The 25,572-nt window shown below is 45.6% G+C and overlaps 7 protein-coding genes across 7 annotated transcripts; 4 read left to right on the top strand and 3 right to left on the bottom strand.

The window, feature by feature from the left end:
• Positions 1-3,811: 3,811 nt before the first annotated feature.
• N7495_005585 (putative Golgi traffic protein SFT2) lies at positions 3,812-5,486 on the top strand (the record flags this gene model as incomplete). Its single annotated transcript, XM_057208236.1, has 3 exons — positions 3,812-4,043; positions 4,597-5,153; positions 5,334-5,486. 3 exons carry the CDS (start codon positions 3,812-3,814, stop codon positions 5,484-5,486), a joined length of 942 nt encoding a protein of 313 aa, XP_057062010.1.
• Positions 5,487-8,608: 3,122 nt separating this feature from the next.
• N7495_005584 (GFA family protein) lies at positions 8,609-9,247 on the bottom strand (the record flags this gene model as incomplete). The annotated part of the gene is made up of 3 exons (XM_057208235.1): positions 8,609-8,915; positions 8,972-9,151; positions 9,240-9,247. The coding sequence occupies 3 exons, from the start codon at positions 9,245-9,247 to the stop codon at positions 8,609-8,611; spliced, it is 495 nt and encodes a 164-aa protein (XP_057062009.1).
• Positions 9,248-9,889: 642 nt separating this feature from the next.
• Positions 9,890-10,318, top strand: N7495_005583 (coiled-coil-helix-coiled-coil-helix domain-containing protein; the record flags this gene model as incomplete). Its single annotated transcript, XM_057208234.1, has 1 exon — positions 9,890-10,318. One exon carries the CDS (start codon positions 9,890-9,892, stop codon positions 10,316-10,318), a length of 429 nt encoding a protein of 142 aa, XP_057062008.1.
• A 379-nt stretch (positions 10,319-10,697) lies between these two features.
• Positions 10,698-13,173, top strand: N7495_005582 (nitrogen permease regulator 3 family protein; the record flags this gene model as incomplete). The annotated part of the gene is made up of 2 exons (XM_057208233.1): positions 10,698-11,739; positions 11,798-13,173. 2 exons carry the CDS (start codon positions 10,698-10,700, stop codon positions 13,171-13,173), a joined length of 2,418 nt encoding a protein of 805 aa, XP_057062007.1.
• A 2,712-nt stretch (positions 13,174-15,885) lies between these two features.
• Positions 15,886-18,853, top strand: N7495_005581 (La domain family; the record flags this gene model as incomplete). The annotated part of the gene is made up of 2 exons (XM_057208232.1): positions 15,886-18,227; positions 18,292-18,853. The coding sequence occupies 2 exons, from the start codon at positions 15,886-15,888 to the stop codon at positions 18,851-18,853; spliced, it is 2,904 nt and encodes a 967-aa protein (XP_057062006.1).
• A 1,620-nt stretch (positions 18,854-20,473) lies between these two features.
• N7495_005580 (uncharacterized protein) lies at positions 20,474-21,561 on the bottom strand (the record flags this gene model as incomplete). Its single annotated transcript, XM_057208231.1, has 3 exons — positions 20,474-20,985; positions 21,032-21,195; positions 21,251-21,561. The coding sequence occupies 3 exons, from the start codon at positions 21,559-21,561 to the stop codon at positions 20,474-20,476; spliced, it is 987 nt and encodes a 328-aa protein (XP_057062005.1).
• Positions 21,562-22,171: 610 nt separating this feature from the next.
• Positions 22,172-25,332, bottom strand: N7495_005579 (COPI-interacting protein CEX1; the record flags this gene model as incomplete). The annotated part of the gene is made up of 10 exons (XM_057208230.1): positions 22,172-22,934; positions 23,000-23,172; positions 23,229-23,432; positions 23,487-23,781; positions 23,837-24,210; positions 24,263-24,409; positions 24,468-24,578; positions 24,638-24,775; positions 24,840-25,172; positions 25,318-25,332. 10 exons carry the CDS (start codon positions 25,330-25,332, stop codon positions 22,172-22,174), a joined length of 2,553 nt encoding a protein of 850 aa, XP_057062004.1.
• Positions 25,333-25,572: the final 240 nt, after the last annotated feature.

The following is a 25,572-nucleotide window of genomic DNA, read 5'->3' as shown; positions in this document are numbered from 1 at the left end:
TAAGAGGGGAAATGATAAAAGAAAGGAAAAGCCAAGATTCAAGACCACAAAACAAAAACCTGTATCAAGTTTCGCTATGGTCCGTCAATTCGGCAACAGAAGGGAAAAGACTGTGGAGAGAAAAAGGTGGGGGAAATAAAGAAGCGGTGGAGAGAAAAAAGATTAAGGGCGGTGAGCCTCCTTTCCCACGCTCGACCATATTCATGCCCTTAGCCCTGGCACTGGACGCACAGATTGCAATTTCAAACACAAAGTCCACGTAAGATGAAAATGAAAGATGAGAAGGGAAATTTGAGCTGCTCCTACCTCCAAGTGATCCACTGATCATATAAATCCAAAGATGAGATGATAATGATATAGTTCAAGTCTTGGTCTGCTTGTTTGTTAGACCATAACTTCAATGTAATAGGCCAGCAAAAACAGTTGAACAATCAACAGGGTGATCGCAGCTCAGAGACCAATGATCAGAGATCAGAGATCAGAGAACAACATCCACTCATATGGCAACACGTCAATATCCGCAGAGCCCCTACACGTGGCAGGGGAGGATCTAGTTGCAGACAACAAAGACTGCATGCAGGAACAATACCGCGGCCTCAACAAGAAAAAAGGAATCAATCAACAAAAAAAACAATAACGTACCTGCAATAATATTTCACAGAAAGTATACTCGAAAAAGATATACAAATCATGAGGTTTGAAGCTGTAAGAGTGGGGGGAAAGAGTTGGAATGGATGGGAGGGGGAGCCAGTTATATATAGTGCCAAACAGTGTTCATTAAACACTTGCAGAAATGGAGGAGAGAGGCAGTTTAAGAACTCAAGAGGACTGATATATTACAACATCGGTCATGCAGCCCGTCGATCGGTGGGAATCGATGAGGCTTGCCGTGCTTCGGCATCGGACATGATCAATAATAGGCATTTTATGATTTATTTATCTAACTATTTAGTATTTTATTTACCTACTTACCATCCACCCTCTTTCCCAAAAGGTCCCAAAAGATTTTTTTTTAAAAAAAAAAAAAAAAAGGATAAGAGGTGTGGGTGGGCTTAGGAAAGAGGGGCAGTGTACATGGGTGGCAACGGGAAATCCCGAGCCTCTGACTTTATGATAATCAAAAGACGGAAAGTAATCTTACTAGATCTAGTACTGGTAATGACAATAAAACAAAAATAACGAAATATACAGAAACTTGGATGAAGGGGGGAAGGGTGATACAGCCGGATTCGGTAAAAACGGCCATCCCATGATGCCCGTGGTTGTTTGTCACCTGTACTCTAAGTCATGACTCAGAATAGATGGTTGGCACAGGCCAAAAAGAATGTATCAGATGGACGTGGGGTTACAGACATACCAGAATAACCAAGTTCTTGCAAGAAACCCTAATGTATAGATATGCATCGTCCCCGAAAGTCAGAAGGGTGTGGAGTAGTATGCGGTTTAGAGATCCCCCAATGACACCCATATGTTAATGGGATACGGACGATCTTCGGAAAGGCATGCAGGAGGTGAATTAGAGTAAAATGATACCTAGCTGAATCATAGATACCTATGTGAGGGGAAGTGGAACGGAGTTAGTAGAGATCGGCGTTAAAGAAGTAGTACTTATACAAGTAACCAGATGAAATATATATTTTAAAAACGGACAGAAAAACGTAAAACATGAACAGAGATAGAAAAAAAGAAAACCGGAGAGCAAAATAGAAGCCACGTTCGTAAGCCCTAAGCCCTTATCATGGTAAATGTCGTGCAGAGGGGATCGACCCGGAGCTTGGACCTTGCGATTTCTGCAGACTCATACACTGTCGTTTCCCGATGTGGTACTGGAAAGTGATTGCGTCGTTTCCCCCTCAAAGGCTACTGATCTAAAGGATGTGGCGGTAACCCATAAGAAGGGGGATTTGAATGTGTCTGAGCCCACGAGCCAATAGTATATCGAGTTGACACCACCCTTATCGAACCGAAACTGGGCACAACCCTAGGGTTTAAGCCACATGAAAATTGAAAGTTTCCTTTGCATCCAGGTCTCACCTTTTCGTTCTAGCTTCCGAAGAAAGATATAACGGTATGAATACTGAGAAGAAGTGGGAAGTGGGAGCCTAGTTGGTGTTGGGGCTTCTATCTAGTATGGGGATCAAAAGCGTGGATCTTTATCACGTCCCGTCCCGTCAAGGTTCGGAGGATATAGTACATGATACTATTTACAGAATTGCCTAGGTAGATATAATAAATACCATATAACACCTTTTTAGGTACCTAGGTAGGTCTTATTATAGCGGTCCTAGCGTCCTAGCGTCCTAGCGTCCTAGCGTCTTAGTGTCTTAGCGTCGATTACAAAGACCGCAATAATAGTGCACAGGACCCTGAAATGACGCAGTTGGTGCATACTAATATGTCGGGTATACTACGGAGAAATGATGATTAAGTACTTCGTCAACTAAGAGTAGATGGAAATGCTACCTTACCTCTTCTTTGAGTATATTTTGAATCTTTGGTTGGGGGTCGGATAATTTAGGCATCGTCGTACAAGCGGGTAACGACAGCCAGAAAGTATGCAGCACTGTATCGGAGAGTTATCGAGCCGCGTTGACGAACATTATACTGGCATTTGTCAAACCCCCAACCACCAACTTTCATTTATGATTCGGGCACCACGAGGAGGCGGGAATGTAAAGATCAAGTAATTCAAGAAAATACGGTGTGGAGGGAAGAGATTAAAGTTTTGTAAGATAAAGAGGAGAAGTAGAAGTCTGAGCACTTACAAATTGTGTTAGGTATATCAAATATAGCACTTAGTAGCTTTATCAAGTAGTTATATCAAGTAAAAAAGTAAATCAACCTTGGAAGTATTTCAAATATATAAAATATATCAAGTGTATCAAGTATATTTCGCATAGAAATCAATTCGAAAGTAGTTATCAAGATGTTCTAAACGATGTGGACTGTAGTGGGCTGTATTGGGGCTGTATTGGGTTGTAGTGGGGGATAAACTATGATGGAGTTGCTATATGGTCCGTGTTCTTACCTCTTCTGGTTTAGCTTACTTTACTCCAACCTCACTCCTTCCACTCTTCCATGTTTCTTACCATACCTAAGATCCACATCATCTGACGAACTCATCCAACACTTCCATCTCGTCATCCCACCTTTGCTTTACACGATAAGGCGCTTCTTGACCCAATCAACGCTTTTCTTTCCACATAACCTGCCTCCTCCGTTTTCCTCCTTCTCCCACTGGACTCGGAAGGTCTAAACCGTCTCTTTACACTTGGCGATTTCCCGGCGCGCGTCCCGTTCACGTCGTACCGCTACGCCTTCGATCGATCTGTGCCGCCACGGAAAACTCCCCCACTTACCTCCCCCTGTACTCTCTTCTCTCTTGTACGCTGAAGACCCCGTACATTGGCACGTATCAGTATTTTCCAATATACTTTGGAATTAAGCTTTTACGATCGACTTTCCGACTTCATCATCAGCCTTACCAGTTGGCCAATCCGAGCTCTTTTCTGCCGTAGGGATAGACATTCATACTGCAGCTGAGGCATTCAAACCCAGGCTGTAACCAAATTTCTTCGAAATAAAAAAACAGCAGGAGAATACGCGTTCAGCGCACACGTCATCTGCTCAGCTTGATCCTTCCAACCCAGCCCCCCACCACCCGCAGATCATCTGCATTCTGTGAGTAGTCCCTGCAGCCGTTTCTCGGTATTGGTATTCTCAGCCACCGTGCAGAAGCTCTAATTTCCAGTCTGGCATATCGATAAGACCAACAAGAATACGTTTAGAATTCTCACCATATTATCTCACCATGACTACCAACTCGTTTCGAGACACCGCCAACTCACTAGGCTGGTCGCGTAGGGACCCCGACTTTCCTGTACGGACGAATGCTTCTTCGGAAACTCCATTCCTCTCGCGACTGCAGTCGTTTAATCCGTTCGGGCAGGGTGGCTATGTCCAGCTACCCACTCACAATGAAGGCCCGGGTGCGCCTTTGCCAGCACCCAATCGTCGCGAAGAAGAAGAAGGTTTCTTTGCCTGTAAGTTGATTCTTATTTTTATATTATTTTATTTTCTACTTTTATTTTTCTTTTCACTTCCAATCATCGTGTGACCCGATTACACATTCCGCTCTGCCCTGAGCTTTGCTAGATGCGGGTGAATAGTGTGCCAGTTCCTGCGCCGGGATAATAATAACCAAGCTTTCTTTTCATGACTATGATCTAAAGCATCGCGATATATGCTAATCTAACTTGTGAATAGTGAGTCGATGGGATCGACTGCTCGTTTTTGGGGCTTGTAATCTGGGTGCTGCAGTATGCTTCATGCTCTGCTTTTTCCTGTTTCCTGTCCTCTTTCTCAAGCCCCGCAAATTTGCCGTTTTGTAAGTTGCCTATTCTTAGCATGATGCCCACCCCATTCCCGTTCCATTCCAACTCCATTCCATCCCCAAGCCTGCTTGTCTTCCACGGCATGGGGATCCGCCAGTCAAATCTTGTGCTAGTATTATCCTGGTCATGAGCGGGCTAGACTTTAGGCCATGTGCGAGTTCTGACTTACACGGTTGGAATCTGATTCGCCATCTGCTGCAAGCCATGTCCTACGCCTCATACTCTGTTGCCTTGTGCCAAGGAAATGCTTTAACCTCTTTTCATCTGGAATATGTGGAATATCTGGCTAACAGGATATTCTTTGTTCTCGGTATTAGGTGGTCTGTAGGATCTGCTCTATTTCTCCTATCATGGGCTGTCCTCATGGGACCTTTCACTTACGCCAAGCATCTGGTATCGGGACCACGCTTGCCCTTTACAGCGGCCTATTTTGGATCCATCGCACTCACTCTCTATTTCGCCGTTGGTGTAAGTCCCTCCGCTGCCGTTGTTTTCGCTTTACTTCTTTTTATCAATCACTCGCAACTCCAAGCACCCAATTTTCTACGTCGCACTTTGAATCGCGGTTGCACAATTCCGTCGGGAAAAAACGGGGAAGGGAATCTTGCATTCCTACGTTTTGTCTTGCGGTACTACGTGAACAAGATCTCCCTGGTCACGTCCAGGGATGGAGAGACCCATCATGGCCGAAAAGAGAAAAGGGTTGGTATGGTAGACATCACCTCCACACTCAACGGCTCTTGTGCAACCACGGAAAGTGTGACGACAAAAGAGTTTTCCTCGTCGAAAGAATTGAGATTATTACTGCACACACTGTCAGATTTTGGCGCTGTTACGACTCATATTCACTCATACCCCCTAATCACACATTCCTTTGCCTTTTTTCAGCCTCTGTCACCGTCACTGACGCACAGAAAACTAAACTAACTCTCTTCTTAGCGCCAAAACCTTCAACTCACTCTCATCTCCTCTATTTTCCAACTCGCCGCTTTGATATGGTACCTCGTTAGCTACTTTCCTATGGGCAGCACGGGTCTGCAATATGCGACTCGTTTCGGAGCGTCGCGCGTCTCTGCTTGGATGACTGGTTGATACTAATTATAGATATTATGGCTGGATATTCATTGTTTATGTTAATATTCTCGCTCCTCTTGAGGTCCGGTGTGTATTTGTATGGACGATGCTCTATTTAATACCCTTATTAAGCATAGTGGATATACCCTGCTTCAAGGACATCATCATTCAGCGCTTAAAGTAGACCATTTTGTTTAATCACTCAAGGTCAAAATTAATACTCTGTTCTCGACGGAGACGTCTAAAAAGCCTATGTAGATATTCTCCAGGACTGTCGAAAACAACTAAAGTTATCATTCCAAGATTGCCCAGGCTGCGCTCTTAAAAGCGATCCATGAATCTGATGTGGTTATGTCTTGCAAATGTATTTGCTTCTATAATCTGCCGACAGTAGTATTAGCTATATCCACCTGGGAAGTGCGATCCAATGATTTGGGAAGCTTACAACGAGAAGATAGAGCCTTGGAGCCCTAGATCACTCTGACGCAATTTAACTTACAGTTTTACTTTTCTCCAATTTTACCACATACGACCTGGAGAACAGTAGGAGAGAACAGGAAGCCAATAATCCGATTGATGTAGATAAAGATACTGAATTGGTGATATTGGTATAGGCGACAACACGTTGATCGGCTTCGTCGGCACGCTGCATAGCTATGGTCGTCTAAAATCTCTGTTAGTATTCCTCTGGTATCATGATAACAGCCTGTAGCTCTCACCTGCAGACTTTCCCATTTTTGCCGTTGTCAAAAATCAATATCTCGAAAGCGAAATTTGTCGTCTTGGTAGACCACCCAATATTTAGCGATGGGATACTCTACAATATCGGCTGTAATGTGATCAGCGGCCTCCAATGTTCCGTTTTTCAATGTGTAGTTTATTTTATGGGCCTTGATATTTGCACTGATCGCTGTATTTGCGACTTGCGCTAGACACGAATGTTCCTGGTGATTTCAATTGCGGACTCCACTCAATTCTTTGGAATTTTCAGAAGTAAGAACCCTTAAAAGAAAATGAAGGGATTTCAGCTATATTGAATATCTCATCAAGCTTAGACTTGTGCGAAAGAGGGCGACTGGATTTATGAGGTCTACTTTATGGAAGCTTTGTCTAGGTGCTTGAGCGCTCCTTAATTTTGATCTTACTTCCTAAATCTTCTAGTTTTTCTTTTCGCTTTTAGCTTTTTGCTCTTCGCTTTTGACTTTTGATCCCTTATGTATTGATACTCCCGGCCAGCGCAAGGCCTTGAGTGACTTCTTTTCACTTCCTTTCCCTCTTTTCTTCTACTTCTATAGCCACTTCCATATATATATATATTGCAGTATTTTTACGCTAAACTTGTTTTAAAGCCTCGTCAACAGTCAACTCAACTTTATTACCATCATACAGCATTCAAGTTCTAAATTCCCTCCCATATTCCTCAATCATTCTGTCATATAATACCGCTCCTTTCACCATACTCCGTACAAGGCTAGCCAATAGAAGCACCGAATGATATTTTTATTTTAAATACTTGTGAGATTTTGGACTAAGTGTTGATTTGATTCCCACTTACCTATGTATGTAAATGGACAGTTAGAGATTTTTAGTACTGACAGACTGATATATTATTTACTACTGTGTATTTTTCAAAAATGGGCAGAGCCAGGTTGAACCAGTTCATCTTCGACCGCTCCGGACCCCACTTTTACCACGTCCAATCACACGTTGAAAACATCTGGACAAGCCCTAAGATGTTTGACACTTAGACAAACTGCCATTATAGTCCGTTCTGCCCACCGTACTGCAATTTATATTTCTTCGCTCCACCCACAAATTTTTCTTCCTTCTTCCATGCGCGAGCTCTTCTTTTTTTTTTCTGGCCCTAGAAGCTTCAATAGGAGCTCTAGGAAGCTTCCACTTCTTTAATTTTACTTTTCTCAACAACTACCATGATCTGCAATGATTATGGGGGTTTTCTAATCTCCTATTCTTGAACAATTTATGTTCGTTGTTCAACCACATCTCTGTAAAAGGTAAGACAAACATTTTCTTCTTTTTTATTCTGTCTTCACCTCACCTCTTGGATGATGATACCTTGACACGCTATGGCATTCCTCGAACTTAATTCTCCATGTGGAATCTGTCTATATATCAAGTTTCAGCCTTGTCTGACTCCCTCTTTACAATACTTTTTACTATTGTCCCCGGCTATCTATCATTTGAATTGATGCTAATAAGACATTGGTTAGGTAATTTAAACCACACTCAGTTCCCCTTTGCGGCCTACACCTTGCATGAAGAAATTTGAACGAACGGGCGGACAAAACGTATCCATTTCCTTACACTCAACAAAACCAGAGCGTACAAACTCTGTGGGTGTATAGGAGATGGAATACTTGTTGAGAATTCGTCACCTGATCATATGCCCTTGGTCATATCTCATTGCTGCCAATCAAGATCCAAACTTTTATGAACTAAAAATCTAACCCGTCGATCTTTAGGTATCTTAACTCTTCCCTTCTCTTGCACAAATCCACCATGGTCAATTCTATTATGATGAACGTGTTTATTCACACTGTTTGACTCGGATGCTTAACGTATCTCGGGAATGATGCCCATAACAAAATCTGATTTAATGAGGTTAGCCTTCTTGATGCCATACTTTCATGATGAAACTAAAAGCTGACTGATAGGCTTAAGCCTGACTTAGTTGCCATGTTTTCTATCTTCAAGATATATATTTTCACTTTCGCCGAGTTTCTTCGCTGACTCGTTGTGATCAATCTAGTACCTCACCATCCCTTAGATACCTTAGTGGTCTGTTATTTGTAAGTTTTCACATTTTCATTCCACTCTGCCCTTGCCTGATGAACAACATTTATTCGCTGTGTTCTTTCTGAAACATATTGAGGATAAAATATCTATTCACCTTGGAGAACTGACCACCGCTCTTGTCTACACAATTTCACATCATATATTGTGTTCCATTGCTAATTTGCAATATAGGTTTCGACAATATCACCATCCCTTGTTAGATAGAATTGAATGGAATTATTATCATCACTCATTTGTCCAAAGATCTTCGTAAACTTCCAAGGTTCACATGATATTAGGCCTGTGCCTGTTCGATCATGCTGTCCCGACGGACACAGTACACCTCACTCAATAAAGAGTCCACGTAACCTGTGCCACTCCTCTATACTGCTAACATTGGAATAAAGCTCATGCACGCTCTTCTTCCCTTCAGGCCATCGCGCCCACGCAGGCTTCGACCCGTTCATGATACAGACCATCTCCTCAGGCACAGGCAGCTCAGTATCAATAGCCGATGCAAAAGGGTGAATCAGTTCTGGCCAGTGATGATCCCAAACCCATAACATAGAACTGCAGTTAGAGCAGAAACTCCGCTCGGACGAGCATAGCTTTTCATCCGGGGTTCCTCGATCTTTGATCGCAGTGTATTTTCTGTGTTTATTTTAGTCAATATGAATATAATGTGTGTTCAAAATTGAAGATCTTACTTGATTAGATCTTTGCCTTTCAGTATTTGCAGGCTTTCGCTGATGCCACCTAGGTTGACGGCTCCTGTGTAGCCGCCTATTTTGCGGCAGATGCCGCATCCACAAAGTTGGAATGGCACAGGAGTTTGAGACTGGAGAGTGAATTCAATACCGCCACATTGGCAGCTTCCGTCGAGTTTCCTGAATAACCTTGTTAGTGGTTTTTGGTACTGGTTGGGCTTGTTTAATTTAGTAGCAGTAGCGAAGAAGATTGGAAGATTATACATACATCGGCATGTTTTAGGATTCTTCGTCCTTTGATAGATATCCAGATCTGGTTTAACAGTAGACGTGAGGATAAAATTTCAAGGCTGAACGTTGTTTCATGGATCAGTCTTGAGTTGATGCTCAGACAGGGCGTTCGGATGTATTTAACTACAGCTGAGAACAAACGATGCAAAAGAGTCAACCATGAAACACTTCAGGATAAAGCATATTGATAGGTAGATTAAAGCGGTGCACGTGAATTACAAACATTGAGAGCCTTTAATTGGCTTATATGCAAGAAAAACATATCCTAGTTGGCCCACGCCGTGTTTGTCTCATTTGTTTGATTTGTTTCTTCAGACAACTTCAACTCCACATCGTTATTACCTGCATTTTATACTCGCGTATACACTTGACTCTCCATTTCATTTGGGGGTTTATTGCTTAGGAAAATTATAAGTCTATCCTCACGATGAGTTTTGGAGCCCCCGGTGGCGGAGCAGTCAACTACAAGCCTACACCGTGAGTCCCTAGTCGGAATTAAGCCCGGGCATTTTTGCATGAAGATCTCCATGGCTATATAGACCCTAATGGATTTATGCTATCGGAGAATCCTTACTGACAATTGCGACCCTTTTATCAGACCTGAGCGTGGTAGCTTCCCTCTCGATCATGAAGGTAAGCAGCTCCGTCGCCAAACCATTCTTTCGGCGCATGTTGCCCCAAAGTGAGCAGGTGAACTTACAATTTGATGCGGTATTAGGAGAGTGCAAACACGTCATCTCTGGCTACTTGAAATGTATCAAGTATAATCGGGGCACCAACGACGAGGCCTGCCGCAGATTAGCTAAAGATTATTTGGCTTGCAGGATGGACAAGTACGTGAATCCCTACCCGAACTTTCAATCTCGGAAGCGAAGGCATTTGTTCAAAGACAGATCTCTAGAAGGATACATACTAAACGGCGTGCCTTCTATCTACAGAAACCTTATGGCCCCAGACAATTTCGAGAACCTTGGTCTTGTATTCAAGGACAGCCAACAACAATCCAAAACATTAGGTGCAGATACAGCAACATCAGGTACAGAGAAGAAATCTTAAGCTCAGATTGCATGCCAACATCTTGGCGTGACTTGTACGATATTGAAGAAACCGGCTTGTTGGCGGAAGCCCATCATGCCATCGAAGTTAAATGAGGGGCATTGTACATGCACATTGTATTATAATTCATGATCCTCCCAGCACAATTGAATCATCTCAAAATAATGACTGTGTCACTGTATAGTTTAATTTGATTCTACTTATACAAAATGCAGGAATTTTACAATTAAGGCACCTATCAAAGTTGATTCTTTTTGAACGGCAGAATATTACATTTTCACCTCGGTGACAAGGCGGTCAGCTTCCTATGCGGGGAAGTAATTGGGCACATCCAATGCTTGAGCTACTCCAACTCTCGGCCTCGGGTATCAGGCATTAAATGTCTTCAATTGCCCGGCCTCCGGATCCATGTCTGGTAGCAATTATTCTCATTGTCCGCTCACGAACAGGCCCCCGTCTGGTCTTCCACTGGCCTCCGAACCCACTCAACGAAAACCGGATCAAGACAACGACGAAGGGCGGTCGGCGCTCCCGCAGAAGCAGAAATACAGATTCGAGCTCAAGCTCTTCTAGTGGATCATCTTCGTCGGAAGACGAGGAGGGTGATAACCAGAGCCATGCAGGTGGTGGTGCAAGCACCCCCATGGGTCGACGGCCGAGTAACTTCGGTCTAGACGATCATTTGTTCGTTTCCGCATCACCTGGAAGTGCCATGGAGCCACAACGTCCTGGATCTCTGGGTTCTGGCCGAGCTTCATCGCTTCGAAAACGGGGTGGTGCTGACTCGGAGGCTGAGGACGAGGAAGGTGGTTCGTCGCGCCCGCCTTGGGAGTCACTTCTGGGCTTACCAGGGAGTGTATGGGAGAAACTACTTAGTCCATCTCGGTCTTGGAATAAACGTCGGTTTGAAGTGGGGATCAATGATCTCGCGCTGATCGGGTGGCCAGTCTTTATTCGTGAGGATGGGACTTGGCGCAAGCAGCGGCGCAAGAAGGAGAAGAAGCCTCGTGCAGATTGGGAGGGCGGGGAGCTGGGTCATAATGAGCATGGTGAGGGCACTGGTAATGAAGATATAGTGTCTTCTCCCCAGGACTTGGGGGCTAGTATTGCTTCTTTTGCAGATTCGACGCGGACGGTAATTTCGCCAAACGCTTCTAAGCGTGCGTCGATAGCCAGTGTGAAGATTGGAAAACTGCCAGACGAGTCTCAGGATTCAGATGATAAAGACCACATGACTATGTTCAATGTTGTCTTTGTTGTAGATCCTCCTTTGCTTGAGTATTCCCTGCGCGTCAAGGAAATCTACGAGAATATTATCAAGAAGTTTGCAAAGGCTCTCAAGTGGGAGCAGGCTCGAACTGACTATGTATGGAAAGAATCACAGCATATTTTACAAGTGCGAAGAAAGGCGCGTGAAGCAAGTAGGTACCTGGTTTATATATATTTTTTTCTTGGGCTACTTAAAGCTGACTAGCACAGAAACCTCCTCACTCACTCTCTACTCTGACTTGATCAATCAATCTTCCTTAGCCAGGGCAATATACACAGTTTATACAAGTATCTCAGCATCCAAGATTGCATCTGTCTCGCTCAGCCCCGACGTCTCAATCTCGCTGCAGATCCCTCCGTTGACGTCCACACCATATCTTGCCGGCCCAGCAGATACTGCATATCCAGGTCTCTGGTTGACCACGGCAGACAGTGCGACTCCAGTAGATGAGCCAGGTCCCGATGGGGGTAATGCGCCACACATGGTCCTCGCTAAAAACTTTGCACTACTTTTCCTAGACAGCGAAGCGTCTATCATCAAAGATATCGAGGCGTCCGGTGGAGCTCTTGCCCAGGCACTTGCTCATTACATTCGATGCTCGAAGCCTACCAAGTCATTTGCCCAAATTTCAGTATCTTCGGGCATTCCACTTTCCACGATCCAGATGCTAGCTAGCCACCTTGTCTACTGGCGCCGTGCCCGTGCCATACCTCCTATCCACCAGCGAGACACATACTTTGTCTCTCCCAACTGTGACCTAAGCAAGCTGGAAATCGCTACTGTCGCCTATCAAGCGGCGTTCCCAACGCTTCCCAGTTTACCGAAAATGCTTTCTACACTCAGTGGCACGCCTCGTCCTTATGCAAGCTTTATTCCAAGCAAAGATCACAAGGAGGCTTACTTCGCTATTCTGGCATGGCTACTCCGTGGTGGCTGGGTCACGCAACTGCGAACCTTCGCTCGCATCAAAGTGACACCTGAAATCAAGCTGGCGGTAGAAACAGCCATTCGAAAGGAAGAGGTAGATCGATATCTTATGAAGGGCAACTTCGGCTCCACCCCAGACGTAGAATCATCATCCGATGATGATGTCAGCTCTTCATCCTCATCATCTCTTGCCAGTCACGGTAGCGGAGGCGGAGGCGGAGACGGGGACGAGACGCCCATGCCTGGCCGACCAGATCCTCGGGCTCAAGCTCAGCTTCGCACCTCGCACAAGCTCCTCGATCGGTCTACTGTGCTCCGTTTCTCTTCTCTTATATCATTACCGCATCGGGCGTCCGCTCTAGAATCTCGATGGCTCGATGAGATTGCAGCACGATTTCCCAATACACCCGAGTCCGACGCACTTGTTGTTAGTCGGGACATTGCACCGAGTGATCCCCAGATCTTGCTGAAGACCTACTGGCTTATATTCCTGAAATATTTCAATGGACATGACTCTCTTGAGAAGATACCCGTTCGAGAGAACATGAAGCGAAAGTTCGTGGCGCAGATTCTCATGCGCTTAGGGCTCGTTACTGGGCCACTCTCAGTGGAGACAGACCCTCGAGAGCAGGTGCTGGTTAGTGTTCGACATTGGTAAATGGATCTGGCGTGATCTACAGGAGTTTTATGAAATAATAATACAGAGATACCTTGTTTTTGATTCTCATTTTACTACTGATACGGAGTACAGCCCATTTGGTAATATGATTACATACTCCACCCGAACCCGGTTCCGCTTGCCCTCAGCCCTAATCGCCTGCCGAAATCAGTTCCATCTGGGGCCAATGAATAAGAAGCTGTTTGATACTGGCTACTTGAATTGGTACATATTTTCCGTATATCCTTCAGTTTGTACGAAACTAAGTAATCCCATGTGGAGCTATTCAACAAGTCACGTGTTACTATCATATTATTAGTCGCACAGAAGCACAGTTCATCTCAATAGATCCATTGGATTTAGAAACCAGATGATGTTCAGGTCATGTCCAGGTGACTTTCACCCTAGATATGCTGGACATATCCAAAACTTGAATGGGAATGCTATAGTGAATGATACTGTGTTCGATACGCGCCAAGTCAGGTACCCGAGGATTTTGGCTCGTATATCCGGCACCAAGAAAGTCCCCACATAATAAAGATCGGGGCACGGCGATTTTTATTGTCATTTATGACCCAGTAATGAAGCTATCATTGACCCCTTGAATATAACCATGACATCACATTAACCTCGATCTATAGAAGATCAAAAAATAGCCAATATACAAAGCGAGAATGAGCTTGAATTGAGTTCCCGTTGCACCGAGACAATTGTATTAGACCGTTATTGGGGCCAATCAGAGTGCTTAGTGGAGGGGCTCCGGTGGACCCCGCAGTTAATGTTAAAAATTGGCTGTTGCGTACTTCTACTGTGCGATATCGCTAATTGAGCTGAAGTTTGAAGCTGGAGGTTATCTTACAAGGTTGAGCTGCAAGGTGGTTGTTATCTATCTAGGCACTATCTAGGTATGTAGCTCAGCTATTTACCTTGCATGTTTATTGATGTAATTAATTCCAAGGTTTCCCACGTATAGATACTAACCTTGTACTTTGTAGACAGTGAGGCACAATACAAAGGTATTCCCGAGGTCCAGTTCCAAATTTAGGTAGACCTGCAGGTGCTAGGTATTAGTCAAATACCTAGGTAGCCTAGCCAGCACACAGGTATGAGTACTAGTCAAATAGCGCATGAAACTTGGGCATGTAAAGATGATCGATCGACATACATCTGAGGCTCTGTTGTGGCTTTTATACGAGTTTGGGACTATCAAAATAACTTCTATCTTGATAAGAACCAAGGTTGGGAGGGTCAAGCTTTAGAAATCCAATGTTCATATACTCTTTTATATGAGGCTGTCAAGAGTAAGATTAGGGTAACGGGCGTAACAAAGAATAAACCTCACTCGGCCACTAGTCCTAAACAAGAGAAGTTTCAAGTCCTCCCACAATACTTATCTAGGTAATGATATCAAATCAATAACAGGATTGGAATGAATGTTGAAGCTATAAGCCATTTAAGGGTGATATATATCCAGGTATAGTAAATAGATTACAAACCTTGGAACAATAAGTCGAAACGGGCTTCCGGCACCGAGGGATTAATCCGTTTTGGCTCCATCCTTCCATAAAACTAAAATGAGATTTTTTTCTCTCTTAGAAAATTCCACCAGGTTTTGGGGTACACAGAAAGCAGAAGAAGAACTTTGGAAATTACATTCAAGTCTTTTTTTTTTTTTTTTTGTGTAATTGAAGTTCCTGAATTACTGTAAGTAAAAAACCCCCGCTACCAGCACTGGCCCTTTATTGCCCAAGATAATTTTGTGTTCTTGCTTTCTCTTACCCTTCACCACTTCTCCCCTCCTTCACCCCTCTCTCTCTCTCTCTCTCTCTCTCTCTCTCGTCTCTAGGACTTTCCATTTATTCCTCCCTTCTTCTTTTTTGATCTCAGTTTGATCTTCTTTGCACTCCAAAAGCTACCCACGTTATCGCGTGTTGTGTGTTCTCGCACTGATTTCCCACTAGCGTCCAAGGCTCTTCGTTCTCCGCCGAATCGTCCGGCGTCTTCCTTCCTACAAGTGACCCGACTTTAATTCTTCCCTATCCGATTCTACCTTCCTCAAAACCCCTGCGGACGTGCGCTTGGTTTCATTTCTCGCAAAATTCACCGCAAGGGATCATCGTGAATCCGCACCTTTTGCGTTTTTCTTGCGTGTCCTTGCTACTGGTCAACAACCACACGATTTCTGGATTACCCCGAATTTTCAGATCTTCCGTGACATCCGAACTTGGGATTTTTGCAGGTTTTGAGATAGTTGCATTGAGCAGCCTTCAACTCCACTTGCTCGACGCCTAGCTCGTGAATTTTTTTTAAAATCCTCATCTAAACATTGACTAGGCCGTGCCTTCTCTTTGTCACTCGAATTTTTCACTTTCGAAAAATTTTTATTCGCTCACCCGATCCTTGTGCGTCCGGTGACCTATCCCATCATCTCCTCTTTGCTCCCCACAAGACTCCATCCCATGCGATTTGACTAAAGCGTTTTATCACGACAGAGTTTCAACTTCAATCCATACTTTTTGACACGCCTTGTCTCAGCGCTCACCTCGAGTTACCACCCGGTGGAATTACAAAGAAAAGAGTGAAACATCTCTTTTGACCGATACCGGTGCCGGAGATATCTTACGAGAACTCCAGGCCTAGTGAATTAACTGCTCCGCAGCAGATCCGGTCGCATAAACCGCTTCCTTCGACACAACCAGAGGTCGAGCCAATATGAGCTCTGAAATGCCTTCATTCTCGTATGCGCAAGCTGCGAAGGGTGTTTCTGGATCCCACACCACCATCCAGACAGCACCCATAGAGCCTGAGAAGACCGATTCCAAGTCGGAAGAGTTGCCCAAGCAGGCCACCGAGAAGGCACATGCTGCCCCCGAAGCCGAAACACAACAGACCAATAAGGATGTATCAAATGTGAAGGAAGCTGGATTTACAACTGTTACTAGCAAGCACGTTCGATCAAAAGTTGTTCACCCCCGCGCTTCATCTTCAAGTGTTCGATCGTCTGCGACTCAATCTAAGGAGGGTGATTCCTCCAATGCGCCCAATGGCAAGGAAGACTCTTCGACAGATAAGTCTCAGTCTGATGCCAAGACCAAGTCAGAGAATGGCTCTGTGAGCTCAAAGGGAAAATCGGAGAAAGAAAAGACTGCCCCACCAAAGGAGCTGAAGGCTGCACCTCTCCCATCAGTGAACATCTGGCAGCAGCGCCAACAGGCCCAGGACGCCAAGTCCAAGACTGTCCCAGTCACCGCCAAGAGCGTGTCTGGAAAGAACACAGAGGAGGTCCAGCAGGATCTTCACAAGGGCGGAAAGAAAAAGAGCGCCACCGATGGTGCTTCCGAGAACCCCAAGGATCGCAAGAAGTCTGAGCCTGCTAAGGCACGGGACGAGTCCCTCCCCCTTGTCGAAGATGCTTCATTGTGGCCTACTCCAGAGGTGGCCACTGGCGAAGAAAAGAAAAAGGCGCAGGAGAAGCCTCTCAAGACTGAGACAACCGATAAGAGCCCCAGCAGATCGCACGGCAAAGAAAAGTGGATGCCGGTCAACTACGTGCCCAACGCTGTTTTTAGCACCCCCCTTCCTACTTCTGGAGGTCGTGGTGCTCGCCGGGGTGGACGTGGTGGACGGGATGGTGGACGTGGAGGATCCCACGCCGCCACCGCCGAGAAAAATGCTTCTGCCCAAGCTTCTCACGCCGCTGGAGCTAAGCACGTTTCTGGAGATCGAGGCCCTACCGAGTCCGGTAACAACCGTGCCGCCTCAATCCCTGCCCAGTCTGGACGCTCCGCCAGCGCCGACATAAACGCCTCAGAGGGACGCAAGGCTGGTCGTGGACCTCGTGGCACTGATGAGACCACCACCAACGGAAAGCAAGCCAATGGTGGAGAGAATGTTGCTCATTCCCAGCGCGATGGCAAGCAATATTCCAAGAACGAGTCGCGCAACCAGAAGCCCAACGTTGCTGTTGACCCAGCCCGCGCTAATAACTACGCTCGCACTCAGTCCAACTCAAAGTCTGCCGACCCGACCCGCGAATCGGCTGGCTTCCAGGACTTCGGCCGTGAGCGCGGTGACGTCCGTGCTGAACGTGGAGGCCGCGGCGGAAACCGTGGCCGTGGAGGCTCTTACAACTTCCACCAGAATGGGCAGCAAATTTCCAATGGCTATGTTCCCAAGTCGTTCAACTATAGCGAGCGTCAGCGGTCGCATGGAAGTATCCCTAACGGATCGCATCAAGGCAACCGCATGTCCATTAGATCCCCCTCATTGCCTGCTTCCGGAAACATTTACCAAAACAATTATGGTTACAACAATGATCTGATGTACGGTGTTTCGCCCGTGACCCCCGGCCCAGTCACCTACCCCCAGCAATACGTTGAGCCCTACTCGCTCATGAATATGCTATCCATGCAACTGGACTACTACTTCTCTGTTGACAACTTGTGCAAGGACATGTTCCTTCGCAAGCATATGGATTCCCAGGGCTTTGTTCCATTGGTTGTTATCGCAAACTTCAAACGAGTCAAGTCACTGACTGAAGACATTGAACTCATTCGTCACGTCACCCGTCATCTCCGTAACGCGGAGTACCAAACCGGTGAAGATGGTATTGAGCGGTTGCGCCCTCGAGAGAAGTGGGAGACATGGGTTCTCGCTTTGGAACTCCGTGATGATGCTGCCAAACATGGCGGCGTGGCTCCTGCCCAATCTCACGACGAGAATGCCATTCCCAATGGCAGCTCTCTTCACCCCGGATCGCAACAGTTTATTCCCAATGGAATTTCGCACAACCCAAGAGCCCACCTTTCAACGGCCGCTCCCGAGTTCTTGCCTTCATACGCACAGAACGAAATTGTCGATGTACGGAAACACTCCTTCGATCCTTGGGAATCTTCTGATTCTCGCGGATCACTCCCCATCTCCCGTCATGAATTATCTACAAAGAACAGTTCAAAGTCTAACAGAAATCCAGCGCGTGGATTAAATTCCCAAAACCCTCAAGCCTTCGCCGCCCGGACCACCTCGACTGACTCAGCCAAGCATCAATTTAACCGGTAGATCACTAGCTCATTTTTGTTTCGGTATATACTGACTTAGTTCTCGCTCTTTCTCTTATAGTAAAATCAACGTGCAAAAGGTCCATGAGCATAGCACTACGTCATCTTCACGCCGAAATGAGGATCGTAACCGGAAGTCTACTGGAGAAAAATATTTTTACAATCAACGCAAACGAACCAACAAAAAAATAGCGGAAGACTTTGCATCTGAGACACATTGGAACAATATTGGTGGTTCCACTCATCGTTATGTTCTTTTGGCAAAGGATCTAGCCTTTCAATTTGATATGCACCTTTACAATGATCTTCGCCGTTCAGCCCTTGACGAACTCTTGACCCGACATGTTCCTGATGCTTTCGAAATCCTTATGTCCTTTTATGCAGGTGTTTTTGAAACCGATCAGGATATCCCTATCCAAGTATTTAGCGATCTGGCCCACTTGGCCTATTCCGACCTCAACATTGAATACTGTTCTGCTGCTCGTGCAGTCATGCAGAATGTTGTTGCTCATGGACGGATTTTTGACAAGAACAAGCTTAAAGCCGAGCTTTATTTTGGTTTTGAATATTCCATGCAGATTGTTCAGGCCCGGGATGAGCGTACCGATCAGAATTTGTTTTGATTGCGCCTTGTTTCGTCCTTCTTTGGTTCTTTCTCCCTTTATTTTCGCCTTTCCCGTTAACTATTATGATTGACTATTCCCTTGCCCCCTTTCCCATATTTTTTACTCTTTTTTTTTTTTTTGCGCCCGCAATCATGATGAATGATTGCATGCATCGTCTGTTGACGAGGTCATTTTGCAATGACAGCATATCGGCTTGCTTTTCCTGGAGCCGCGGAGGTTCATTTTGTTCGCCATTGTTTTTTTCCCCTCAAATTCTCTCAAAATGTTCGGAGTTCATCTTTGAAGTTACTGGCATTCCATTCCGTCTTTGCCTTTCGCCTGCTGCAACACCGTGCTGGGCCCAAAAAGCTACCTTTGTTCCGATCATAGAGATCATTATCTTCCATTTTTTTCCCCCTCGAGAAGTTCCTTTTTCCCAAACGACCCAGACAACCCGAATGGTCAGACAACAATGAAAAAGTATCGTATCATCTCATTTCATCTTTGCCAAATTCTGCATTTTTTTTTCTGAACCAAAGCCTGCCTTCAGAGCTGGATTTCTATATCCGACAGTCCTTTGGCATGGCTTTGCTTCAAAAAAGTTGATTGTGCTTCCTTGTGGCATATCAACCTTATGTTTGCTCTCCTATCTTTCTTCTACTGTATTTACTACGGTCTATGGGAGGCCACCATCTATGTTGGTGGCTTTTTTATGCATATCCAAGGAGTTTGGGAATTCCGAAGGACCTACGACTATGAGTACTTCTGGAGTAGTGTATGACTATTATGTTGCTGCTTAATTAATGTAAAACTTGTCCCAATAAATATGGAATATACAACCTTGAGTTGTAACGTGCGGACCCTGCCTTATCATCTGCACATAACCACATAGTAAGGTTAGCTAATTTATGATTACTGCACGAATTCTTATATTTTCAAGGACCATTAGTTAGTAATGCCTCTAGTTGTCCCGAGGCACACCTCTAGAATCAATAATTTGAACTTGGATGCTCAAGGTTCCCTCTAATTACCTACTACCTTGAGGTAATCGAATGGGATCGAATCCCCGGGCTACTTTCGCTTTTATCATTTCACAATATTTACATGACACTCTCCCGCCTCTCTTTCCCTCTCCCTTCTACAACCTCCTACAAATTTGCATCAACCACACATGCAGAGGTTTATTCTTACCCTGGATAACAAATTTCTCTCCTCTCTCGCCACGCCCGTGTGCTCTATCCAGCGACGGGGGATTGGAGTTTTCTGGATTGTTCGTAGGTATGGTTCCAGGAGATCCAGCTCCGAGCATTGAAAGCTCTGGCTCCTCGGGGGAATGAGCGGTACTAAGCTATAATTTTAGATATTTCAAAGAAAGAACTTTCTAGAGCGTATTTGAAGAAAGGCAAGATGCTGTTGTTGGTATGGAAGTTGAATTGCATTGAATAGCTAGGCGCTTCATAGTGTGGCCAGAGTAACGATAGACTAAAAAAAATTGAAGGAGACCAGACAAGATCCACCGTGTCTGTGAGTTGATACTGGTATTCCTCAGGTTCACCAGGAATGAAAGCTGCTCTTGGAATAAAAGGTGAGTATCAGGGGTGGCTGTGGAACGAGAGAAAGGATGGAAAGTTCGTGGGATCACAGTGGTTGGTAACCAGTAATTTCAAGATCTGACACAGCGAAGTCCCGTCGGAATACGTTGACATCAAATGTCAACGTATCTCGTTTGTTTCTGTTGGGGAATTGGGGTCTGAGATTGCATCCAAACAAATCATCAAATGTGACACTGAAGGTTTTTACAGTGGGAGGATCTGGCCGAGGAAAGACTACCTGCGATGGTAGTACCTGTCGAGGAATTCCATTGCGATCTATAGTCCACTTCTCCACTCGACAATAGACGCCCTCGACCTGACGGGACCACACCACAAGGAAGACAACCCGCATCGCTTCATTTCCACCAACGAGCAACATGTTCATGTCTCGCAATAGATCTTCGTAGCCTTCCAACCAGCCTGATTCCATTGCTAAAGTCGGCATGTAGATTGCTTGCCCATAATAGTTTCGAAGAAGGCCATCTTTGTTTTTTGGAATTATTAGGAAGTCTGGTCCCTTCTGCCCGGTTCGATACGGTCCTTGTGAGAAGTCCAACACTATAGTGTATTAGTAGAGCTTGGATTAATTAGGTAAAACGCATACAATCACCGCCAGAACAGCTCTTTAGTGCCTTTGCCTCTGCTCTGGTCATCTGGCCATCTAAAACCCATTCATGCTTGGTTTCCTCGAACCAAGTGGCTGCAGAATTGTGCGGCACGGTGGGCATTTTTAATTGCAGGATGTGTTCATTCGGGTTCCAAGTCTTCCTATTTTGAAAGGTTAGTCAGGCTAGATGATAGTGAAGGGAGGCTTTTGATTTACTTTAAATGAAGGAAATCCTTCTTGCTTTCGAGAAAATGGAACGCAGCGGGTCCCCATTCGGTTTTGACACCTGTGAAGAAAATTGCTTCGGTTCCTTGGTTTTGGGTGATTGTGCTGAGGACAAACTCGAAGAAAGCAGCTCTGTCTTGAAATTCTGGAGTCTGTATCTTGATGATTGTTTCAAGAGGCCCTTGGCTTGTGGTAGAGGGGATCACACGAGTTGAACGGCGAGTAGAAACACCGATAGCATCTAGAGTTTCCGGATTAGCCTCACTATTTGGAGTGGTGATCGAAGTGGAGTGACGATCCATTTTGAAGAAAGATTTGTGGGATATGAAACTGAATAAGGAAAGGGTGTTGGAGAACAGTTAACTGGAGATATAGAATGGGGCAGCCTCATACAAAGTCCATTAGACCGCCTGCCTTGGGGCCCGGCAGAATTGGCCATACTACTTAGTAATTAGTATGATTGAGCTGCGTTGGAATTAACAAATAGGTGAGATGGGTGAAAATGGGATGTTGATGGGGGTAAGTCTTTTGACATTATCCGCAGTATCTATCACTTTGGAGATTCGTGTCGAGTTTCGCCCACAAAGCAGCAAGCTCGTCGAGCAACTTGCGACTGTCTCAAAGAAAGTGAAGCTAGTACTGAATCCCGAATAGAACTAGCGGCCGCTTAAGGCCCCACCTCCCGGTCCTACTATAAGCCACCCGCAGAGCCTCAAAATTGGCAGGAACCTTTGAATGAGTATGCACTCCAAAACTATGTCAAGGAAGAAAATCATTGAGTATTTCCTCAGCAAACCAATGATGATGGGATAGATAATTCCATATACCTAGGTCCTTTTAGATACATAGATTTTGACATTATATACAGAAACCATCTAGAATTCCACCAGGAAACCGAAGCAGAAGCAAATTCTAATCCCAAGCATCACCCCAACCTTCATCCTCATCAGCATCCTTAGGTTTGATATCGATCTTTTTAATCGGCACTACGGCCCTGGGTTTAGGCGTGGATCTTGTAGGCATGCTACTACTAGACACAGTCTTGCCCAGACCCTTCGGCAAGGCATTCTTTGTCTTGGATTGACTCTTCGCAGCCAACCAACCTGCAAAGTCTGGTTCACCACCATCGTCAAATGTCGTAGCAGAGATTACATTTGCAGTCGGGTTGGGTGATGATGGGCCCGGCGATGCTACAGCTGCGGTAAATGTGTCTACGTCGTTTTCTTCGTCGTCCATATCACCCCACGCGTCGAAACCATCGTCTCCTTCTGCTTCTTGGAGTTTCTCTTGGACGATTGGGGCTGGGCGGTCCGAGTGAGAGCGGTTTAGGGGTTGAGCGGGGCGAAGCGCTTGCTTTGGAAGGTCGAGTTGGGTGGAAGGTGATGATTTGGCTGGTCGAGGCACTGAGGCGGAACGGGTATCTACCTCGGCAGGTTTGGTGGATATTTTTGGTTCGATCTCACCATCCGCCGCTGCGATCTTGTTGGTGAAGGATGAAATAGCCCACCCGGCCCACGAGCTATCAGTTGAAGTGCCAATACGAGCATCGGACTCATGCTTGCTGGGTTCTGTGGGGGCGGCGGGTAAAATTATTGTCTCTGCCATTGTGCTTCCAAATTTGCGTATCCGTTGGAGATATAGATCAAGGGTTTTATTCGCTTGATCTCGGATGAGCCTGGAGAGATGTCAGAAGCTGCCGACAGAAACAAAAGTGCACAAATGAAAACAGGTGATACACACTTCTCTTTATCCAAAAGAGCTGGGCAAATAGCAGGAAGGATCTTGGAAGCGCAATCATCCTCGTCAAAGACATCGATCGTGGCGGAGAGAGCAAGAAGTCCTGCATTGCGAGCATGGACAAATGGATCCCGGATGGCCCTTGAGAATGCGGCAACGAGTACCTTGGAGCGAGACTATACGAGTGTTATTGTCACATTCCAGCAAACACGATTACCTGGAAAGAACTTACACTTTGTCCCAGGTTCTTGGCAATCCGGCCAAGACAGATGGTTGTATTTGTACGGATACCAGGTTGCTCGTCGTTAGCAGTACGAGCTAGAAACCTGAGAAGTTCGCCATTGATGACGCGGTCACTAAGTTTATTAACGACTGGAAGAACAGCCTTAACCGTCTGTTCTCGAACTGCAGGAGCAGCGTCGGTGAAACCAGAAGTCTGAAACCAGGTTAGAAATCTCAAAAGGAATGTATAGATGAAGCAAAGACTTACCATCTGGGGGAAAATCTTGTCATTGACAATCTTCTGAGGAAGATTCTCAATCATCAAAGGTAGGTTATCTAACAGGCACACACGCAGCGCCCGATCAGGATTTCCAAAGAGACGCACAATGACGGGTGTTAGTTTAGCGTTGAACTCGTCTGCAGAGAGCTTAGAGCCAATTTTCAATGTGGCACTGAGCACTTTTGGGCCTCCACCTCCAAATTCAACAGATTTCAGCAATTCGGGAAGGACCTTCATCTTGAAGAAATCTTCAGGAAAGTCCTCGGACAGGTTATCAAGTTCACTGTAGCACATTAGAGATTGCCATAGACTATGCTTCAAGGGTCAGAGCGGCGTACTTGATAAATTCCTCACGTTCGGCATCGGTCTTTAGACCCAGACTATCCATGTCCTCCGTTAAGCGAATCAACGAGGTTTGGAAAAAACCACCCTGTTTTTTCCCTTGCTCAACAAAGTGCGCAGGACTGAGTCGCATCTTAGGGTTTGCGGTGCACAGTCGCTTGTAACTTTGTTGCATGCTCGGAGGGATATTAGTAGTCTTGCCAACTTGATCGCCACCGGAAAAGTTGCCATTGAAGACTTCAAAAATGAGAGCTCCTAATCCGTACGAATCAACGGCAGTCAGAGGATATGACTTGATGCTTTGCCAACCACCTTTGGCGACTTCCGGAGGTGTGTATCGAGCTGCGTCGGGAACTAGACTTCCATATGTCTGGGAATACTAGTTAGTAGTTGTTTTCTGCCGGTTACAGCCTGAAGCTTACATATATGACAGCATCATCTTCTTTCATCGAGCTTAGGATATCAAATCCTCCCAGTTTCCATTCACCACTCTCACTTGTATAAACGGACGAGGCACGTACGGCGCCGTGGACAGAGGCGGCGTCATTATTGATAAACTTGAGAGTAGACTGGGCCTGAGGTCAGAGAGGGTTTCTAAAAATGAATGACAGACTAATAAATACTCACCGAAACTGTACACAGCCCCCATTTCGCCGTCTCCTCACTCAGACTCCGCCGTTTGACCGGCCATGAGAGGGGAGCAACGCGTTCTGTCACAATGTAGATGTTGGATTCAGTCTATAGCAGTCTGTTAGCTCCAGTGAAATTCCAAATCTAGGAGCAGAGCAACTGTATACCTCGATCGTATCCAGAACTTTCAGCACACCAGGATGGCGCAAAGTCCTCGACTTCCGAACGGCATTCTTTGCTATTGGAAGCCGCGATCTGTTCGCCACAATATCAAACGTAAAGACACTGCATGCCGAGCTGTCCTCCTGTTACAACGTTAACCCGTCAGTCTACCGGCCATGTCGCAACAGGACAAAGGAGCTTCCATACCCGTTTCGTACCGTTGTGCAGTGTCCACATCGAGTCGCCGATGTCTACCCTATCGCCAAGTGAAAAGGGGAGCGAGCTTCCCTTGGCGATCGCTGAGGCGACAGCAGATTTTAAAAAATCCATCGTGGACCCTTTGCGCTGGTCACTTGTTTGGTTTCGAGGGGTTGTGTTGAGGGTTCTTCGTGGTGGGAGCGGCCAATGGCCGCGGAAAAAGAGGTCGCAAACGGAGTCGACTAGGAGATAGAAGGATATAAAGCGAGTATTAGCAACGTCAAGAAACAAATTAACCCCTGTGATAGTTGAATGTAGAAGTTGTGGGTGTAAACGGCGGACCTGTGAATTACTGTATCTGGTTAGTTTTGCCGCTTTGGGTTTAGCGTCTCAATACATCATCATGTTTTCCTCTCAGAACTCACAACTGCCACTCAAAGCTTAACACAACAGGTATGCTATTACTTCTCATTTCTCTATCACTTACCCCATCATCTCCCATGATGTTACACCTGGTAAAAGGTCAGAGTGTCCCAACAACCCATCATATGTATCGACACGATGGAGCTTCCTCGCCATTAACGCGTCCCACCTTCTCTGTTCCCACGCCTTGACCGTTTCATAGTCGATCCGAGCCGAGAATTTCACGTTAAATGAATCCTCGAACATCTTCATCTCAGGCTACCGCCAGGTCGAGCAGAGCAATCTCTCGATCTCACTCTACGAGCTCTGTCACACCATT

This window comes from Penicillium taxi (genome assembly GCF_028828555.1).
Source record: "Penicillium taxi strain IBT 34144 chromosome Unknown utg000004l_segment0_segment0, whole genome shotgun sequence".
Taxonomy (NCBI): domain Eukaryota; kingdom Fungi; phylum Ascomycota; class Eurotiomycetes; order Eurotiales; family Aspergillaceae; genus Penicillium; species Penicillium taxi.
The sequence above is the reverse complement of the archived record's forward strand: the minus strand, read 5'-3'. Positions and strand labels throughout refer to the sequence as shown.